Below are 22,493 nucleotides of genomic sequence, written 5' to 3'. Positions count from 1 at the left end.
CCATGTCATCAGTTCCTGCAGAGTGCAAGTTTATTTAATACAGGGTTAAAGACGCATTAAAAGCTTCTTTTACTGTAACGCTTCTAACTTATTTTTATATCAACGAAGTTCGATCTCGCGTAATTGACACGTAAAAATATAATGAGCACAATGTTTTGTCTACAGCAAAATATCAACAAATTACCTCTTGAAATTCGTTAAATAATAACTGGATCCTTTGGAAATCAGAAAAATTATGGTCCCTCGATCCACTTCGAACTGCTGAATGCTGGAGCAATTCAGTGTAGTGTGCACATTTCCCATCATTACAGTATGCATAACAACCATATTTTTTTTAAGAAGTTAGTATGCTTTGTGTGACAAAAAAATTTGAGAACCATTCACCCATTTCTTCTTGAAAAAAGCTGTTTATATTCATTTTAGGTAGGCGGTGGCTGAGTAGTTAGCGTGCGGGCCCTGCATTCACCGCGTGCTGGACGACGCGGGTTCGAATCAGGGGATTTTTCAGTCACCGGCGAGTGGCTTGAGACTACCCACATGCTGTCCTGAAGACCACCCATCAAAACGGACTCTAGAAGAAACCGTTCAAGTGAATCAAGAATGAGTTCCGGGGGGCAGCATGAGCCAAGAATAAATGGCGCCACTATAAAAATTGCCTGCGCCATGACGGGCTTGGGCCGGCCACCAGGCCCCTGAAGAAACCCTACCGGCGCTATAAGCGAACACGTAAAAACAATAATAAAAAAACGCCGCAGACTCAGGTCTTGCTCGCTAGCACCAATCAACCAGCACTTACTCACACGTGTGCGCGGGCCGGGATACGCACCTTGGCTGGCGCTTGGCATCACTGCCTGACTGATGGCCGACTGGCGAGTAGCCGTGAATACATGATAGGAACGTGAACCGGACGGGAACAAACCTTATGATCTCCGTATGAGATCTACGAAATCTAATTTCTAGTACTAACAGCTTAACAAGAATCAACATTTTGTATTGGCCTGGCTGGGGCTATTCATAAAAATTAAAAAAAACTCTGAGATTCGGGGCTATTCATAAAACATTCGGGGCTATAGCCCCGAAAGCCCAGGCTTAACTACGCCACTGCACACAAAATTTACTGCTCAGGCCCAACCAGTCCTGGGCATTACGCTGTGTTCTTGCCTTCCACAAGAACAAGGCAGTGAATAGTAGAAACCCACTATGTTTGAAGTGTGTTTAATAGAGGAAAGTCCTTTTTCTCTCACTCAAGTTGAATTAACACAGATTTCTTTTGTTCCCGTGCGCTCTTATGAACTGTTGAGCAATAAAAAATACCTCTTGATGTGTTAAAATTGCAGCATCAACCACAAATGAAGCAGATAATGGGTATTGGATGCACACAGCGTTCTCGGAATACCTTTAATGCCTGGTAATCGTTTAAAAATATTTTTCCGAGAGATTTAATATTTCTTTCGCACTGCTCACAAGCCATTACTCAAACTGGCGCGCCCGGTCTTCCAGGAGTCTCTGGCGACTCTGATCTGATTGTCCGGAACGGATCATGAGACAAATGGCATTGATTTCATCGGTCCTTTTTTATGTTTCATTGAGGGGCCACCCGTTTCTCTGTGTGTCTTTTACGGAGGAAGGGGGAGAAGGCTCTGACGTAATTTTTTACTTGATTTTGATCAAATTAAAATGTTTCCGGAAGATTTGAAGGTAGGAGAAGTCATATTTGACAAGAGAAGAACAGTTGGTTGAATAGGAGACGAGGTATGGAAAGGTGCATAAAGTAAATCTTAACCGCAATTAACCCGTGCTGTCCACCCTGCATTTACCTCACCGATGATCCCACCAGTTATCTCGGGCTACTGTTGGTGAAGTCTTCTCCAACCTGTGCCGGAGTGCCAATTAAAGTGATAATTCTAACAGCGTGGTTATCCCTCTCCTGACCAAAACAGGTGGAGGGGAGTGAACACCTGGCCTAGAGGGGACTGCTGCAGGTTCACTAACATCTGTACAACCACTGCAGTCCCGGTGCCTCACAGTGTCAGAGATAAATTGATAAAGAGTTTGCCAAGGGTGAGCATTAATTTTGACACTCACTGGAACAACGGACTACACGAAACGCGATAACAACATCCATATCATATCCATACCAAATGTAGATGAGAGTGATGAAGAAAAGCGCGGCGTACACGGCCGTCAGCCAGCGCCACGGCCGCACCAAGTAAGCCACCAACGGCATCAGCATGCAGCCGAAAGACCACGGCAGTAAATAGAGGGCGCCCATGTAGTTGCGCTGGCTAGGGGCACAGATCTCCATAGCTGTCAACAGTGCAGAAGATCCAGTTTAAAGCTTCCTCAAAATTTCGTACGCACTGATTCTCAATCGGTGGTCACTTAATAAGATATTGCAAGTCTAAGGGGGAGACTATGGGAGGACTGAGGAAAATATGTAGTAAAGATCAGTAAGATAACATTAAGTCCCTCCTTTTACAATCACGATAATTTACCTTTTCTTTACTGCTGAGGAGTTAGGCCAAAGGCAACGCAAAATGAATGAATTATAGTCTCACAAAGCACTATTCATCAAACGAGAGACAGAAGAAGCTTCCAAAAGAATTGTTCTTTTGTTTTCCTTTCCTTCTGAAGGAGCTTAATTCATAGGATGCAGGAAATACAGACGAAAAAGAGATGAAAGAATGAAGATATTTATATGACACTTTTAATAGGAAGTTGGACAGTAAGTAAATTATTAGTATTTTCTCGGTTGACTCACCTAATACAATGCCAGCAATGTAGTACGTGATTTGGATCATCTCAATAATCGCCTTTAATATAATGTAGACTGTGATGTTTGGTGCCAAGGCCAGCACAAAGCTCAGAACGATGTTGATGAAGCAGGCGACGACCAAGGCAGACCGCCTGCCCGTGCTGTATGTCCGGGAAGATATCACACTACTAAACATGATAATCCTATGCCACAGTTGTAACCTTCTTCCACAACTTTTACCAAACGTAAATATTGTAAAGCTCATCCAGTACTGTAACCATACACACATAAATATTAAAAAGCTCATCTTGTATTCCAACCACAGTCACTTAAATATTATTAAGTTCATCCAGTTTTCCAACCTCATACACGGAAATTTTGTCTATCTCATTCAGTACCGCAACCACACTTTTAAATATTGTATACCTCATCCAGCACTTATATATATATATATATATATATATATATATATATATATATATATATATATATATATATATATATAATATTTTAAAATATATATATATATATATATATATATATATATATATATATATATATAGATATAGATATAGACATATATATATATAGATATATAGATAGATAGATAGATAGATAGATAGATAGATAGATAGATAGATATAGATAGATAGAGAGAGAGAGAGAGAGAGAGAGAGAGAGAGAGAGAGAGAGAGAGAGAGAGATATATATATATATATATATATATATATATATATATATATATATATATATATATATATATATATATATATATACATATATATATATATAGGTGGTGGCTGAGTGGTCATCGTGAGGGCCCTGCATTCACCGCGTGATAGACGACGCGGGTTCGAATCCCCCGCTACCACCTGGGATTTTTCAGTCACCGCCGAGTGGCTTAAGACTACCCACATATTGTCCTGCAGACCACTCATCTACCCGGAGTCTAGAGGAAACCGTCCAAGTGAATCAAGAACGAGCTCCAGGGGGTCGCATGAGCGAAGAAATGTTGGCGCCACTGTAAAACATTTGCCTGCGCCATGACGTGCTGGGGCCGAGCCCCTGAAGAAAGCCTAACGGCGCTATAGGCTGGCGCATATATATATATATATATATATATATATATATATGTATATATATATATATATATATATATATATATATATATATATATATATATATATATATATATATATATATATATATATATATATATATATATATATATATATATATATATATATATATATATATATATATATATATATATATATATATATATATATATATATATATATATATATATATATATATATATATATGTATTCATTGGACAGAGATAGATAGATAAATAGATCGAAAGAGATATAGAGACAGTTTGTTATATCTATATATATATATATATATATATATATATATATATATATATATATATATATATATATATATTGATAGATTTATAGATAGATAGATAGGTAGATAGATAAAAAGGAAGATAGATATCAGGAATTGGAACGAATAACGGGTTCTGCAGTGTAGGACTAGAGCTCTCCTGAGGAGAGACAAGAAGAGGTATGTCAGGGGTCTCGCTGAGGAAATCTAGGGCCATTGAAATGTGAATGACCTTTGAGCTGCTTATCGAGCCCTGAAGAAGCTCCACTCCGAGCCTTATCAGGTGAGCGCTATCCGAACAGCTCTGGATGTGCAGAGAGCTCGTTGGGCTGAGTACCTTTATTTATTTATTTTTTTATTTATTTATTTTTTTTTTTTACGTCGTTGCCTGTTGCGCCGGTAGGCATCTTCCTGGTGGGGCCTGATGGTCGGCCCAAGGCTTCTTCCAGGTGGGGCCTGATGGTCGGCCCAGCCCGTTCTGGCGCAGGCGAGTGTTTATAGTGGCGCCATCTTGCATTGGCTCATGCTGTCCCACGGAACTCGTTCTTGATTCGCTTGGACGGCTTCCTCTAGAGTCCGGGTTGATGGGTGGTCTTCAGGACAGCATGTGGGTAGTTTTAAGCCACTCGGCGGTGACTGAAAAATCCGAGTGGTAGCGTGGGGATTCGAACCCGCGTCGTCCATCACGCGGTGAATGTGGGCCCAGTACGCTACCAGTTCGGCCACCGCCTACCCTAAGTTATACACAGCGGACCCTCCGAGTGGGCAGCTCCCAATAGGCGCACATAACATCACCATAGCCGATCCAAGATTCAGTACGTTTCTTAACTAGTAGGCGGTATCGTAACTAAAATTATGAATATTGTTTTTCTAGACCTGAGCTGTCTAAGTTCACGCCTTGGAAGTCGACGACAGACCGTATCGTAGTAATTTACGCACTAGTGGAGCACCGACGTGAGTCTCGACAGGGGATGCTTGCAGCCTGTTGCAGGCTATGTCGATCTCAAGAATGTGTTTGATTCAGTGCATCACGAGGCACTCCGGGTTCTCCTGCAACTCCGAGGGTTTCCTGCGAGGACTATCGGTTTACTTATTGGCCTGTATTCTAGAACTGAAAGTGCTGTGACGTGTGTGTGGGGGGGAGGGGGCGTGTCCAGCTTCTTTCCCGTAAATACGGGAGTGAGGGAGACCTGTGTCCTTGCTCTATCGCTTGCTTTTCAGCACTTGTATGGACTGGGTACTAGGCAGAGTTGTGTACCAGAGTCATTGTGGAGCATCTATTAACAAGACCAGGGTCACTGACCTTTTTATTGCCGATGATGCAGTAATCCTGGCGTTGTCGCTGGAGGTTCTTGTTATGGCTATCGAGGCACTTCAAGAGGAGGCGAAGCCCATGGGGATTCAAGTCTCCTGGGCCAAGATCAAGGTATGTGTGTTGCGAGGACATTGAAATTTCGGAAAATTTCACATACCTTGGCAGCGTAGATCAGAACAAATCTGGGTCTCACCAGTTAGTCATAAGGTGGATAGGCCTGACCCACAGTGTTTTGGACTCGCCCACACAAGCATATGCAGTTGTCGATACCTGTGTAGAAAGACATCTTCATGTCCCTTGTGCTCCCTGTCGTACTGTATGGCTGTGAGACATGGACACTAAGTAATGACGTGGAGAGGTGGGTTGAGGCCTTTGGTATAAGTATCTCCGCAGAATCGAGGGACATCGTTGGAATGCCTTTGTGTCAAACCGGCGACTACTCCGTGAGACTGATTCAATATATATTAACTGCGTAGTTCACCCGCCAACTCCGGCTATCCGGGCATGTGGCAGAACCTGACCTTGCTCATCGGGTTGTTTCTGTAAGAGAAAATCCTGAGTGGTTGAGCCACAGAGTTCGTGGTATGAGCAAATTGATAGATTCTGCCAAGAGGTACTCAGGATGAGGAAGGGGCCTGCATGGAGACTTATCCGGAAGGATCCCGCGGTTGATTTCGCAGGGTGGGCGAGGCGACGCGCTCCCTGACGTATGCCCTCATTGATCGATATACAGATATACTTCAAAGTTCTACTTCCTTTTCTGTGCATATGTTTCACTTTTTTTTTTTTTTTTTTTTCTGTAGTCCACACCAGCCAACAAATCCTTTAAGCCCCTCGACTTTCTCTGTTCAACGTCTTTTTAGATTAATTATACCTTTTGCTTAATGTGTATAAGAGTTCATCATGGTGTAGTGTTTTGTTCTAAAACAAACAACAAAAGTAAATTTAAACAACTCCACGAATGGTCGGGGTTAAGGGTAGACGTCGCCTGGCCATGACTAAATATCCATCAAGGCAATGTGAAGCATAGAAAACAGGTGCATTACATATCTAAGATGTGGCTGGAGAGCAGACCGCCGAAGAAACCGCCAGCATAGACGGCGGCTTGACTGCTGGCGTACAAGTGCCTTCGATCACACACCAGGTCCCACTGCGAGAAATAGACAGATAGACAGAGAAAATAAAAATCAAAATAAGTTTCAGAGTGCCTGCAACAAGATGTTGTATTCAAAAGAAGCCAGAAAAGATACAAGAAGACAGTAAACAAATCATCCCCAGAGTGAGTGAGTCAGCAACAACTAAGCGCATCCCAAGCCCACCTCGGTGACGAAGGTGTCCGGGTGTTGTGAGTAGTTGAAGCTCCGGGATGGACAGGCGAGTGTGTCGTTGGAGGCAAGAAGCAGCGATGCGTTGGCCATGGCGCCCTCGTAGCTCAGCGCCGCCGCGGCCTCGTAATTGTAGTCCCTCATGACGCAGCCGTCCAGCCGTCCTGTGTCACTCCTGTCAGACAGTGGCGAGTTAGACTGCTGCTGCCTCGGCCCCAGACGCGAACAGTAACATAGAAATAATAGAAGCAAGAGGCGGGATATATGGAGCAAAACAGCCTCTGAGAATCACAGGGCTACAAGCGCCACCTCAGCGACAGTGGAGACTATGCCAGCAAAAGGTTCCATAGAGACGTGTTCTTTGTCTTGTGAAGTGTGATTTGAGACTTTATAGCTACATGACAGGATCTAAAATGGCATTACAACGCAGTAACTCTTTAGTCATATAGATAAGCCAAACTTTAATAATAACATTTGTTTGATGACTGTAATTGGTGATTGTAGCCTTGTGATGCTGAAGAACTAATTTTCAAAGAACTGAAACTTTCTGCTCCTTATGACTCAGCCGCAAATGGACCGTATTGGCTGTACAGGCAGCGCCACAAGTGGCCACTCAACTCCAAGCTGCCCTTTCCATAGAGTTCAAGTTATAGACTAGAGTGCGTCTGAAGTTATCTCTGGACTACACGGCCATGTTGCTGCCATCGCTCCAAGACGAATGATTGCACATACTTCACTCCTACCCGATTTCAGTTTTTCTCCATGTTAAATAGTAGTCAGGAAATCGGGTAGGAGGAAAGTGTGTGCGGTCGTTGGCTTGGAGCGGTGGTGGTACCAATGCCTTGTATCCTGAAGGCAGCCTCATATGCACTCTAATACACAACTTGCATTCTATAGAAAGTACTGCTTTGACAGTTTACCGACTGTCCACGTGTGGCGCTGCCTGTATAGCCAATACGGTTCATTGTGGCGTGAGTGGAAACACAATGTGGAACAGGTGCACCGAAATGCATAACAGATTTTATGGATAATAACGAAGTGGTGCAATTATGTTCACTGGAGATGCCCTGTGTACGAGACATACGAGCTTGACTCGGGTCCCGTAAAAACAAAACAAAAAGGTCAGAACAAATAAGTAAGCTCTTTACCTGATGGGGATGGCGAAGGATGTTATCTGGTATTGGGTCCAGTTGGCACGGAGCAGCGGCGCCACTCTACACCAGTGGTCGGGAGTGGCGCCCACCAGCTGGTACGTCATGCTGCTCGACGGCGCGGGCACGTTTCCTGTGTGTGTGTGTGTGTGTGTGTGTGTGTGTGTGTGAACTCGGTTAATGCTGGTCTAGTCTGATATTCGTGCTTCAAACACACATGATTAAAAAGGGTGAGGTTGATAAAGAATGTTAGGGCCCGAAGCAATGAATTCAGATAGAGAGAAGTCGGGTCCAGGAAGGTGATAAACAATAACTGCCGAATAGAGTAGGGCGTTAATGGAACAAGTCTTGCATTTAATGTCGGTAATGCAAACACAATAATAAGTTTCTAATGTAGGATAGATAGATGCATGAATAGGGATAGCAGATGAAGAATAACTATTTTGAAGAACTACCATGTGTATAGGACGAGCGGGCTCTTCTGAGTGCCCCTAAATCCTTGTGTGACTTTGTGTATAATTATTATTACTGAGTTGTAAATGCTGTGCTGACGGCAAACACTCGTGTGATAACCACCTCAACACAAGAAAGAAAGGTGCTGCTTCCCTAATCATGGCTGAAACTCGTGTGACAAATACACAACACAGCACAGGGTGGCATCGTGCGTGCGTGCGTGCGTACGTACGTACCGACGGCACAGACGAACACCACCATGATCGTCCAGCGGCCGTACGGGCCCACCACCTTCATCAGGTCCTCGAAGGTCGTCGCCCCTGCCAGCGGATCGTCATGGTCCTTCTCAGCTTCGCGGGGGTCATCCTTGAACCCTTCCTCTGTGGCTGGTTCAGGAGCATTTGTATCCATCTTTCCTGTGCGACAAGGAGGCCATTATGCAGCGTCATGTTTACACTTCCTGTGGACTGTATTCGTCACCCTTATTACGAGGTTTACTCTCTGCTGTCTGGGGTTGAGGGAAGGCCAGTTAATGTAATCTTTCCTGGACTCAAGGTCTGTGAGGTGAGGTGCTATCCGAACATCGCTCCAGGTCTTGGACCTTGTAAGTCCGCTAGGGCAGCCTTGTAGGTTAAGAGAAACGACTAATATTTTATTTCTGGGCATATCAAATTTTTTTTTTATTGATGGTAAATAATATTTACAAAGGTTGATATACACTAATGTATACACGGTTGGTGAGTTGGTGTTATTATGTATGTCGGTGAGTTTGTTATAATATACGTGATGATTTGGTATATGTGTATGATGTAGTGACCCACGACTCGATGAAATATGGAGGATGAGATAGGCGTGTGTGTAATAGAAGGCGGCAGAGAAAGGGAACGTGGTGAGTTAAAGGGCAGACTGAAGAGATGGAGGTAGAGAAAACGGGAAGACTTAGGGGGTCACTACATAACTCCCCCCCTAGTGACGAGGTAGGAGGAACGTTACGTGTTTTTTTGTGGCATTGGATTTTGTCTGTAAGCACTGGACTGGGAGACACTGACACGGTGTTGGTGGGTGGAGGATCTGGCTGCAGGAGGTACGCGAGTTTGACCCGGTCGATGGCGATGACATCGGATTTGCCGTGGCGGTCAATGGTGACGTGTTTACGTGTCCTCCTGGTGACAGCGAACGGGCCGTCATATGGCTGTTGTAGAGGCTTCTTCGCGGCGTCCACCCGTACGAACACATGTGTGCAGGTGTCGAGGTCCTGGCTCACAAACGTCTTGGAGGGTGATGTACGTGGCGGCACTGGTTGAAGTCTGCATGGCGTCCTTGAGGTTCCTGGCGTAGTCCTGGATGTCGCAGGGAGGGCAGGGAGTGGCCAAAGTCTTCCTTGAGGGACGTCCGTATGCCGAGGAGGGCTAGGGGCAGAGTCGTAGGCCAGTCGCTGCGGTCTTGTACTGTTGCTGCCAGCGAGGCCTTGAGTTGGCGGTGGAAGCGTTCGATAAGGCCATTTGACTGAGGATGGTAGCTGGCGATTCTGATCCGCTTGATCCCCAGTATGGACATGACCTTGTCCTACAGGCTCGACTCAAACTGGCTTCCACGGTCTGATGTGAGGCTGAGAGGCGCACCGAAGCGCGACACCCAGGTGTTGACGAACGCTTTGGCGAAGGTGTCCGTTGTTATGTCTTCGACCGGGACAGCTTCGGGCCAGCGTGTGAACCTGTCAACGCAGGTGAGGAGGTACTTGTAGCCGTTGGAGTGTGGAAGTGGGCCGACGAGGTCGACGTGGACGTGTTCGAGTCTGGGGGCAAGGGGCGTGAATGCTGCTGGAGGCGAGACGGTGTGGCGCGTCACCTTGGAAGCCTGGCATTGGACACAGGTGCGGGTCCAGTCTCTGACGTCCTTGTTGATCCCCGTCCATATGAAGCGCGAGGACATCATCCGTTGTGACGCTCGGATCCCGGGGTGAGAGAGGTCGTGCAGCTGGCGGAAGAGTGGGTACCGGTGGTTCTTCGGCAGGTAGGGCCGGATGGTGGCGGTAGATGCGTCAGCGTACAGGTGCACGTTGGTCCCGGGGAACTCGACTCGCCTCATCGACAAAGCGGGGTTATCCTTCAACTGCTGCAGCTCGACGTCGTCAACTTGGTCTGCAGCAATAGCGGCATAATCGATGAGGGAGGAGGATGTTGCAGAGGTGTTACGGGAGAGAGCGTCGGCGGGGATGTTGTCTTCGCCTTTGACGTACCGGATGTTTGTCGTGAACTGAGAGATGAAGTCGATGTGGCGCAGCTGCCTGGGAGAGTAGGTAGACTTGTTGTTGATGAAGGTTGTGGCAAGAGGCTTGTGGTCGGTGTAAATGTGAAATTCCCGGCCTTCGACGAAGTATCTGAAACGCTTGACAGCCTTATAGATGGCGAGAAGTTCTCTGTCGAAGGCACTGTACTTCTTTTCGGCGTTGTTGAGTTTCTGTGAGAAAAATGCAATGGGTCTCCAGGCTCTGTTTACATGCTGCTGCAAGACTCCACCAACGCCGGTGTCTGAGACATCCGTGGAGATTGAAGTAGTGGCGTCTGGAGTAGGGAAGCTGAGTGTGGTAACAGCCTTCAGTGCCTCCTTGGCTTTGAGAAAGCCGTTGTCAGCTTCGGGAGTCCAGGCGAGTGTGACGGACTGGCCTCTCTTGCAGGGCTTGATCATGGAGTAGAGTGGCTGAAAGATGAGCGCGCAGCGTGGAATGAAGCGGTTGTAGTAGTTGAACATCCCGAGGAACTGCTTGAGCTGGAGCTGAGTTGTCGGCTTCGGGAACTGTTGAATGGCGTCACATCGGAAAGAAATGGGAGTGATGCCTGAAGGAGAGACAGTGTGGCCGAGGAAGTCGACGGAGGTAGCACCGAACTCTGATTTGTCGACGCTGATCTGGATGCCGTAGTCCTGGAGACGGGTGAAAACTTACTCTAGATGTTGGCGGTGTGTGTGTCAGCGTCAGGACTGGCGATGAGGACGTCGTCGATGTAGGCGAAGCAGAATGTCAGTCCTCGCAGCACTTCGTCCATGAACCTCTGGAAGGTTTGGGCAGAGTTTTTGAGGCCAAAGGGCATCCGGACGTATTCGTACGGGCCGAAAGGTGTAATGATGTCCGCTGGGTTGACTGGGATCTGGTGGAAGGCTTTGATGAGGTCGATCCTGGAGAAGATGGCGGAGCCAGCAAGCTGTGAGGAGAACTCCTGATTATTCGGCACCGGATAGCGATCCATGACGGTGCGCGAACTGAGGGCTCTGTAGTCGCCGCATGGGCGTATGTCACCGTTCTTTTTGGGAACGACGTGGAGGGCAGACGACCAGTTGCTTGAGCTGGGGCGGATGACACCTTGGCGCATCAGCGACTCGAACCCGGCCTTGGCTTGTTGGTAGCGTTCTGGAGCTAAGAGGCGAGCCTTGGCGTATGTCAGTGGTCCGGTCGTCTCGATGTGGTGTGTCACGTGGTGCTTCACAGGCTTGTTGGCTGTGTGTGGCTGCGTCAGCGTCGGGAAGGACTTGAGGAGAGACGCGAACCGGTTGTCTGCTCTGATGGTGGAGATGTGGGTGCTTTCACCTGCTGCTGCCCTGGTCCTGGTTGAGATGGATGTCAGTGGATCCAGGAGCTTGCGACTCTTGAGGTCGATCAGGAGATTGTAGTGAGTCAGGAAATCGGCGCCCAGGATAGGTTGTGAAACTGTTGCCACGTAGAAGGTCCACTCGAACGACCTGCGAAGGTTGAGGTTGAGCTGGAGCGTCTGTTTCTTAAAGACAGGGATCCCCGTGCCGTTAGCCGCGTAGAGGCGGGCGATGGTTGGCAAGGACCTCTGGCTCGGTGTGGCGGGGAGAACGCTGACTTCGGCTCCAGTGTCGATGAGGAAGTTGGTGCGGGAGAGTGGATCGAAGATGTGGAACAGCTTCGAGGTGTGTTGGCGGACGCTATGCGCTGTTAGTGCACGCCGGGGCTGTTGTGACGAACCCTGGAAGCCGCAGGGAGACGTGCACTTCCTGGCATCCTCGCCGAACCTCCTGTGGTAGTAGCAGACGCCGGGGCTGTGTGAGGGGCTACTACTGGAGGTGGAGTGGCGGCGGGGTGACGAGGAGTGGTGGTGTGGTGGCGAGGGGTGGCTGTGTTTCGACGAGGACTGGCGTCGTTGGCTCCTGATGTCCTCCCTGAGTGTGCTGACCTCCGTTCGTAGCGTAGTGATAAGAGCCGTGAGCTGGTGGGTCAGACTGTCGCTGGTGACGGTGGGGGCATGGAGGCTGGCCACGCCCTGCGCAGCGTCGTCGTCGGACACCTTGGAGGGGCACGTTTGGGTAGGGTCGGTGTCGGTTGTGGAGGCCATGACCGCGTCTAGAGGTGCTGGCAGTGTAGCCAGGGGCCGCGGCGGCTGGAGGTCGAGAGTCGCGTCAGGCATCCCGGAGATGTAACGGAGCACACCACTAAGCGGTAAACTACGTCGGGGAAGCACTGACTACCGACGGGGAGCACTGCCGTGAGGGCCGTCACTAACGCACTCACTCGCTCAGGTGGTTAAGCCGTGGTCGTCACTGCACTGGTGCTGGCTTGTCATGCCAGGGCGTCACTGAACACACACTGCACTGTCTTCAGCGTCACTACACATTCCGCGGGTCAAGAGGAGGCGCTGGCGGTTGCCAGAGGCCACAGCGGCGGGAGGGCCGCTGCAGGAACAGCAGTGGTGAAGGCGATGCCGCGGAGGTAGGAAGGCAACGGCAAGGAAACCGGGGATCACAGCAGCAGGAGGCTGGTGGGGCGGCGAGTGACTGGTATGTCGGGCTGGCGAAGAAGGGAGGCAGCCGTGGGGGCGAGGCGGCGGTCAGACTGGCTGAGGCCTGAGGAGGAGTCACTCGTAGAAGCGGGTGGGGCGAGGTACCGCGGCGAAGGTGAGACAGCATAGGGGCGGCGTTGGAATGGCTGGCTGGGGCTGGGCAGGGAGTGGCGAGGTACCACGGCGAGTAAGTCGACACCTGCGTCGGGGGCTGGGCTGCTGGCTGAGTCCTTGGGGTGGGCCGAGGCGAGGTGGCGCGGGCGAGGGCAGGAACTTGCCGGCGGCGGGAGAGCATCGGGTCACGTTGGGAGGGCCGGAGGCAAAGCACGACCTGCTGCGGGCCAGTGGATTCTCCGGGGGCGGTAGCTTGGGCCGCGACGTAGCAGACAAAGCATGGCCAGCAGCGACGGCGGCACGGGCGTCGGTAGGGTTTTAAAGACCCGAGGTGTGCCTCGTAACTCAGTTCCGGAGGTCACCAATTGTAGCGGTAGCCTAGACCGCTGCGTGAAAGCTAAGCATTATTGCTTGTGTGCTTTCGGCCGCCGAACGAAGCTGTGAGCTTCGCCGTTGTAAGTCCGCTAGGGCAGCCTTGTAGGTTAAGAGAACCGACTAATGACCAGTGGTTACACCATAGGGGAGGAAATTTCTTTCTGGGCATATAAATGTTTTTTATAGTTGGTAAATAATATTTACAAAGATTGATATACACTAATATATACACGGTTGGTGAGTTGGTGTAATTATGTATGTCAGTGAGTTTGTTATGAAATAGGTAATGATTTGTTACATGTGTATAATGTAGTGACCCACGACTCGATGAAATATGGAGGATGAGATAGGCGTGTGTCTAAAAGAAGGCGGCAGAGAAAGAGAACGTGGTGAGTTAAAGGGCAGACTGAAGAGATGGAGGTAGACAAAACGGGAAGATTTAGGGGGTAACTACAATATATATAGATATATATATATATATATATATATATATATATATATATATATATATATATATATATATATATATATATATATATATATATATATATATATATATATATATATATATATATACTATTTTATGAACATTAGTGTTTCAACATTATGATGCAGTTTTCTTAATAGACCATTTATTATCATTATTATTATTATTATTATTATTATTATTATTATTATTATTATTATTATTATTATTATTATATATATATATATATATATATATATATATATATATATATATATATATATATATATATATATATATATATATATATATATATATATATATATATATATATATATATATATATATATATATATATATATATATATATATATATATATATATATATATATATATATATATATATATATATATATATATATATATATATATATATATATATATATATATATATATATATATATATATATATATATATATATATATATATATATATATATATATATATATATATATATATATATATATATATATATATATAATATATATATATATATATATATATATGTATGTATATTATATATATATATATATATAAATACATCATCTCTCCTTACACTCTCACCTTCTCTTCCTTACCGAAACCAGGTTTCTGAGGCTACTGACAGCAATCTCTACTCTGTTCCCTCCTACTATCTATCCTAAATTTCAATCCAAAGCTGGATGTTGCGCCTACGTGCGCAACGACATCAATGCTCTCGTGCCCACAACCTTGACTCTTCTGAATTTTCCACCATCTGGCTAAGACTTCATTGTCATTCTATTACTAAATACATCTGTGCTGTTTATCTCTCACTAACTCTACCAACTATGTAAAATTCTTTAACTATTTGAATTCTAAAGTGGAGCACATCTTGACCCTCTCCCTTCGCTGAAATCTCCATCCTAGGAGATTTCAATGTTCCTACCAGCTTTGGCTTTCATCCTCTTTCACTGACCATCCTGGTGAACAAGCCTACAACTTTGCTATCCTCAACGACCTAGAGCAGTTGGTCCAGCACCCTACACGTATTCCCGACCGTCTTGGAGATCGGCCCAACATTCTAGACCTCTTCCTTACCTCAAACCCTTCTGCTTATTCTGTCAAACTGTTCTCTCCGTTGGGCTCCTCCGATCACAATCTTATTTCTGCATCCTGTCCTATCGCTCCTGTACAGTGTACACCCTCTGGACCCACCGGTGGGACGACCTGAGGATGTACTTTTCCGATTTCCCGTGGAATGATTATTGCTTCCAGGATAGAGACCCCTCTGTGTGTGCTCAGCGCATCACAGAGGTGATTGTCTCTGGAATGGAGGCATACATTCCTCGTTCTTTCTCTACTCCTCACGCTAAAAAGCCTTGGTTTAATCACGCTTGTTCTCGTGCTGTCAATGATAGAGAGGTAGCTCACAAAAGGTACCAGATCCTTCAAACTAATGCTAATTATGAACTTTACATTTCTGCCCGAAATCGTGCCAAATCTATTCTCCGACTAACCAAAAATTCTTTCATTAATGGAAAATGTCAAAACCTTGCTTTCTCTAACTCTTCCCGTGACTTCTGGCATCTAGCCAAAAACATCTCCTCCAACTTCACTTCTTCATCTTTCCCTCCACTCCTCAGTCCTGACGGCAACACTGCCGTCTCATCTATCTCTAAGGCTGAACTCTTCTCTCAAAATTTTTCTAAAAACTCCACTCTGGACGATTCTGGGCATATTCCTCCTACTCATCCCCCCTCTGACTCCTTTATGCCTGTTATAAAGATTCTTCAAAATGATGTTTTCTATGCCCTCTCTGGCCTCAGTCCTCAGAAGGCTTATGGACCTGATGGAGTGTCTCCTATTGTCCTTAAAAACTGTGCCTCCGTGCTGTCACCCTGCCTGGTCAAACTCTTTCGCCTCTGCCTGTCAACATCTACCTTTCCTTCTTGCTGGAAGCATGCCTTCATACAGTCTGTGCCTTAGAAGGGTGACCGCTCCAATCCCTCAAACTACCGTCCTATAGCTTTACTTTCTTGTCTATCTAAAGCTTTTGAATCAATCCTTAACCGGAAGATTCAAAAGCACCTTTCCACTTCTGACCTTCTATCTGATCGCCAGTATGGGTTCCGCAAGGGGCGTTCTTCTGGTGATCTCCTAGCCTTCTTAACTGACTCTTGGTCATCCTCTCTTAGCCGTTTCGGTGAAACTTTTGCTATTGCGCTGGACATATCAAAAGCTTTTGATAGGGTCTGGCACAAATCTTTGCTTTCTAAACTACCCTCCTACGGTTTCTATCCTTCTCTCTGTACCTTTATCTCCAGTTTCCTTTCTGACCGTTCTATTTCTGCCGTGGTAGACGGTCACTGTTCTTCCCCTAAATCTATTAACAGTGGTGTCCCACAGGGTTCTGTCCTATCTCCCTCTTTTCTGTTGTTCATTGATGATCTTCTTTCCAAAACGAACTGTCCTATCCATTCCTACGCCGATGATTCCACTCTGCATTACTCAACTTCTTTTAATAGAAGACCCACCCTTCAGGAACTTAACGACTCAAGGCTGGAGGCTGCAGAACGCTTAGCCTCAGACCTTACTATTATTTCCGATTGGGGCAAGAGGAACCTGGTGTCCTTCAACGCCTCAAAACACAGTTTCTCCACCTATCCACTCGACACAATCTTCCAAACAACTATCCCTATTCTTTGACAACACCCAGCTATCACCTTCCTCAACACTAAACATCCTCGGTCTATCCTTAACTCAAAATCTCAACTGGAAACTTCATATCTCATCTCTTACTAAATCAGCTTCCTCGAGGCTGGGCGTTCTGTACCGTCTCCGCCAGTTCTTCTCCCCTGCACAATTGCTGTCCATATACAGGGGCCTTGTCCGCCCTCGTATGGAGTATGCATCTCATGTGTGTGGGGGCTCCACTCACACAGCTCTTCTGGACAGAGTGGAGGCTAAGGCTCTTCGTCTCATCAGCTCTCCTCCTCATACTGATAGTCTTCTACCTCTTAAATTCCGCTGCAATGTTGCCTCTCTTTCTATCTTCTATCGATATTTCCACGCTGACTGCTCTTCTGAACTTGCTAACTGCATGCCTCCCCCCCTCCCGCGGCCCCGCTGCACTCGACTTTCTACTCATGCTCATCCCTATACTGTCCAAACCCCTTATGCAAGAGTTAACCAGCATCATCACTCTTTCATCCCTCACGCTGGTAAACTCTGGAACAATCTTCCTTCATCTGTATTTCCTCCTGCCTACGACTTGAACTCTTTCAAGAGGAGGGTATCAGGACACCTCTCCTCCTGTATTTGATATTCCTTTCGGCCACCTCTTTGTTTTACTTTAGGAGCAGCGAGTAGCAGGCTTTTTTTATTGTTTTCTTTTTGTTGCCCTTGAGCTGCATCCTTTGTTGTAAAAAAAAATATATATATATATATATATATATATATATATATATATATATATATATATATATATATATATATATATATAAATATATATATATATATATATATATATATATATATATATATATATATATATATATATATATATATATATATATATATATATATATATATATAATGTGTGGTGTGTGGGGGGTGGATGGTAGAGAGAGCGCGCTATTGCTCGCCTATTATGGGTCATACAGCGACGCGCCCTCGACGTTTTCTCGACCATGCGTGCGACGTCAAGTGTCGTCGAGCGGCTAGACGAGGGGCGGTTGCGCATAGTCGCCAGGCCCTGCGTTCATCGCGATCCGTCGCAACGGGTTATTTTCAAAATTGGGCTCCTCTGCGTACAGTCGCGCGCATTCACGCACGATTCACCTCGACGTCCCCTCGCCTGTCGCCCTCGTGTGCGTATAGGCGAGCGACCCACCCTCGCCATGTTGCTGTGAGTTGAAACAGAGGGAAACTCGCAGACACAATAGCGATGCTCCCACGATTTCGAGCATTTTCAAAATCGCCAATCGTCGTAGAGCGAAATCGCAGATGTGTGATCCCAGCATTACTATACTAACCCATTCACCCCCTTCAATTCTGACTCATTCATCATCTTCCCTATATCCACTTCTTTTCATTCTTTCTCTCCCTTTCTCTTTTCCCCTCCACTCTATTCCTACTTATCTCTTTTTTCGTAACTTTTGCCCTTACATCCTTACCGCCCCCCCTTGGTCCTCCCACTTTCTGCCTTCCATCCCTTTGTACTTTAAAGGTACTTTAAAGTTTCCTCCCTAACCCTTCTGTCCATCCTCCTTTATCTTTCCTCCCTCTGTCCCTCCTTTACTCAACTTTTGTCCATTCCCTCCACCCTCCTTCCTTTCTCGTTCCTCCCCCTCGTTCTCCTCTCCTTAACTTTCGCCCCCCGTCTTCCTTCCGGCGTGTCTGAAGCGCCTTGGGCCTGCAGCAGCGAGTGCCACTTATAATGCGGGCGCTAATGAGTTTACCTGAAAGCTCCCCGAAAGGTGTGGCGGCGCTCCAGTCGGTTGCTACTATTATGGAGGCGTGTTTGAGCTGACTTTGGGGGAGAAGAAAAGGGAAGGACAGACAAAAGGATGGGATTGGAAGAAGTATAAACAAACGAGAGAGAAACGAGATGAAAGATTAGAGGTAGGAAGTGAGGAAAGATAAATTTATTAAAGAAAGAGGAAAAATGGAATGATAAGTGGAGAAAAAATAATGAATGTAAATAAAAAGAAGTGAGAGGATGGTGAGGAAAGATAATTCAACTGAAGGAGAGAGAAAAAAAAACGAGAGGAAAGATAAGAGGAGGAGAAAACAAATGAGGGAAAAGGAAGGAGAAAGAAAAGAATGAGATAAATTTGTGAAAGGAAAAGAAATATGACGCAGGAGGTAAGGAAACCGCCAACAAGTAAAGAGGGATGAGGAGCTAACGTGGTGAAGGAGAGAAAAGAGAGGAAGGAGGAGAGTAAGGAAAAGAATACAGGTGATGGAGTAGGAAAGAAAACACAGTGAAGAAAGAAAAGTGAAGGAGGTAAGTGCTACAAAAGAAGATAACGTAAAAGGGAAAACAAGCAAAGGAGGAAGGAGGATGGCAAGGAAACAAGGGAGTGAAACGATGATGCAACGGAAGAAGAAGAAAAGAAAAATGGATGAAAGAAATACCGGAAAAAAAACGTTGAGGTGGAAGACTAGAAGCACCGAAGAAAAAAAAAAAAGATGACAAGGAAGGAAGTGAGTTAAGACACGAATGCAACGAAAGGATGAAAAATGAATAATGGAAAAGAGAAATACTAGAAAATAGGAAGAAAACACTGAAGAGGAAGAGGAAAGGTGTGGACGCCAAGGAAATGATACAAAGGTGAGGGAGGCGGGGAAGACACGTTGCGCCAGTGAGGGGGGGGAGGAGGGGGGGGAGGGGGAGGAGGGAGGGAGGCACGAAGGATATTGCGTACAAGACAAAGGGAAAAAAGTAATATAAGATCACACACACACACACACACACACACACACACACACACACACACACACACACACATATTCACTCACTCACTCACTATCTATCTATCTATCTATTCATCTATCCATCAATCTCGTGGGTCTTGGGTACGTTTCTCTTTTTGTTTAGAGTGCAATAAATCCTTGGTAGAGAAAAAGACCGCTATCAAGATTAACTACACAAAAAGTAAGTGAAATATACCAATTATGATTACACTTAAAAAAATGTATAAAAAGGAGATAAATGGCCTCGTGGTGGAGAGAGGGAGAGAGGAAAGTGAGGTAGACGGAAAAATAATATAAAGTGAGAACAGATAGGGGTGACGGGGTGACGGGAAGCGGAGGAAAGGAAGGGAAGGGGGGAGCGAAAAGGGAACAGAAAGGAGAGGAATGTAGGAGAGGAGGAGGGGAAGGGAAAGAAGGCGAGTTTTGGAGGAGGGACGAGATGAAAGGAATGAAGAGGGAATGGATTGTAGCAAAGAGAAGTAAGGAAAGATGAAGGGAGGGGAGGAAAGAATGAATGGACGGGAAATTAACTTTAGAGGAAAGGAAGGGGAGGAAAACAGAGGGTATTAATGACATGGAATGGAGAAGGAAAAACAATTAATGGGAAAAAAAAAATTCGGGTGAAAGGATGGTAGGGGAAGTAAGTAAATGGAAGAGTAGGGAATAACAATGAATAGAAGTGACGGGAAATGAGGTAAAATGGAATGAAGGAATATGAAGAGAAGTGGAGGGAAGGGAAGGAAAGGAAAGGAAAGTGATGGGGTGTGAAGGGAAAAGGGCAAGGAAGAGAGGGGAGAGAATGAGATGGGAAGGGAGAGGCAGAAGGAAAAGGAAGGGAATAAAAGTGATGGAAAAGGAAGAGAAAGAAAAGAATAAAAAGGAAGGGAAAGGAAAAAGAAAAGGAAATACGTAAAAGCAAGGCAATGGATGGGAAGGGAAGGGAAGGGGTAGGAGGGGATGGAATAGAAAGCGCAGGGAAGAGAAAGGAAGGGAATAAAAGTGATGGAAAAGGAAGAGAAGGAAAAGAAAAAAAAGGAAGGGAAAGGAAAAAGAAAAGGAAATACGTAAAAGCAAGGCAATGGATGGGAAGGGAAGGGAAGGGGTAGAAGGGGATGGAATAGAAAGGGAAGGGAAGAGAAAGGAAGGGAATGAAAGTGATGGAAAAGGAAGAGAAGGAAAAGAAAAAAAAGGAAGGGAAAGGAAAAAGAAAAGGAAATATGTAAAAGCAAGGCAATGGATGGGAAGGGAAGGGAAGGGTATAGGGGGGGGATGGAATAGAAAGGGAAGGGAAGAGAAAGGAAGGGAATATAAAGGGGAAAAAAAGGGAAGGGGCAGGGAAGCTTTTCTGCAGGAGGGACAGAGAAGGAAAGTGTGGCAAATGGCGAACAAAAGACTTAATTTTTCATTATATGATTTTCGAAAAGGCGAGTTCCTCTCCCTCACCCTGAGAGTTATTGGTGCCATCCATCTCCATCACTTCTCTTTCCTGCCGCCGCCGCCACCGCCACCATTTACACACAGCACCTCCAGCACTTTCAAATTAACCATAACTACCACCAACCGTTAACCATCTCCACACCCACTATCCACACAACCACTTCCACTACCGTCGTCATCACCACTTGTATATACTTTTTTTTTATTCCACCGTCACTCCCTCCACAACTTTTCCATTTTCACCACCACCACCACCACTCCTGTCACCACCACCACTACCACTAAAACCTTTTTCTCCCCACTAATACCACCACCAACACCACCACAATTACTGCTCCACATATCATCACCTTTTCAATCATAAGTACTTGCTGTCTCTACCCTCACCACCATCACCACTCACCTTCACCACTGTCACCACCACCAACACTACCACAATTACTGCTCCACTTATCATCACCTTTTCAATCATAAGTACTTGCTGTCTCTACCCCCACCACCACCACCACTCACCTTCACCACTGTCACCACCACCAACACTACCACAATTACTGCTCCACATATCATCACCTTTTCAATCATAAGTACTTGCTGTCTCTACCCTCACCACCATCACCACTCACCTTCACCACTGTCACCACAACCACCACCTGTCACATCCATCACAATCAGTAACAACAATATTTCCACAGCCAACACCGCGGGCAAACAGTGTCATCATCATTAAATCAGCTGATATCACCACCATCTCCAATATAAAAAGAAGTAATATCACCAGTACTATCATCACCAGCATCACCACCATTACCAAGCTCACCCCCTTCCCCCCCCAACACACACCGCACACACACATACATACACATCTTTGAACTGCCACGGAGATACAAAAGCGTTTTCTCCTGTTTTTACCCTGCAACTTAAAACACTTTATCTACAGACTAATCGCACCGTCCTTCCACCCCTCAACACCGGCTCTCAACGCCAACACGAAGGGTGACGTCACGCCTTTGTCCCTCTCAAGCGGACCCACACAAACACAGACGACGGCGGGGAATCAAGGTTGTGTCGGCCCCTTAACTAATGCATCTCTTGGCGGCCTTAAAAATATCTTGGTATTAATTAAGAGAGAGAGAGAGAGAGAGAGAGAGAGAGAGAGAGAGAGAGAGAGAGAGAGAGAGAGAGAGAGAGAGACTCGCATAGGCGGATCCAGGGGGGCCACGGGGCATGGCCCCCAAACGCTCTGAGAGTATGTTTTGGCCCCCAAAGAAATTCGTTACAGATACTGTCAGCCTCCTCAATCATATACATATCATGTAGAACTCGATAGTCGATACTGCATCGCTCTACTACATAAAACAAAATCCAATTCTATGGCCTCAATGCACAAGCGAATCGGAATTAAGCGCTGAGA

General features: G+C 45.9%; 1 protein-coding gene across 1 annotated transcript in view; it reads right to left on the bottom strand.

The window, feature by feature from the left end:
* The window catches only part of LOC126996644 (organic cation transporter protein-like), a 45,097-nt gene that overhangs the window by 7,886 nt on the left and 14,718 nt on the right, over nucleotides 1–22,493 (bottom strand). Inside the window, exons 2-7 of the mRNA XM_050857333.1 lie at nucleotides 8,631–8,810; nucleotides 7,939–8,074; nucleotides 6,785–6,965; nucleotides 6,512–6,615; nucleotides 2,762–2,916; nucleotides 2,139–2,307 (exon numbers count right to left, since the gene is read on the bottom strand). Coding sequence (XP_050713290.1) covers nucleotides 2,139–2,307; nucleotides 2,762–2,916; nucleotides 6,512–6,615; nucleotides 6,785–6,965; nucleotides 7,939–8,074; nucleotides 8,631–8,805 — 920 coding nt within the window. The 5' untranslated portion in view covers nucleotides 8,806–8,810. The remainder of the gene's footprint in view (nucleotides 1–2,138; nucleotides 2,308–2,761; nucleotides 2,917–6,511; nucleotides 6,616–6,784; nucleotides 6,966–7,938; nucleotides 8,075–8,630; nucleotides 8,811–22,493) is intronic.

This window comes from Eriocheir sinensis, chromosome 10 (assembly GCF_024679095.1).
Source record: "Eriocheir sinensis breed Jianghai 21 chromosome 10, ASM2467909v1, whole genome shotgun sequence".
Lineage (NCBI taxonomy): Eukaryota > Metazoa > Arthropoda > Malacostraca > Decapoda > Varunidae > Eriocheir > Eriocheir sinensis.
Note: the sequence above shows the minus strand (reverse complement) of the source record. Positions and strands in the feature narration are given on the sequence as shown.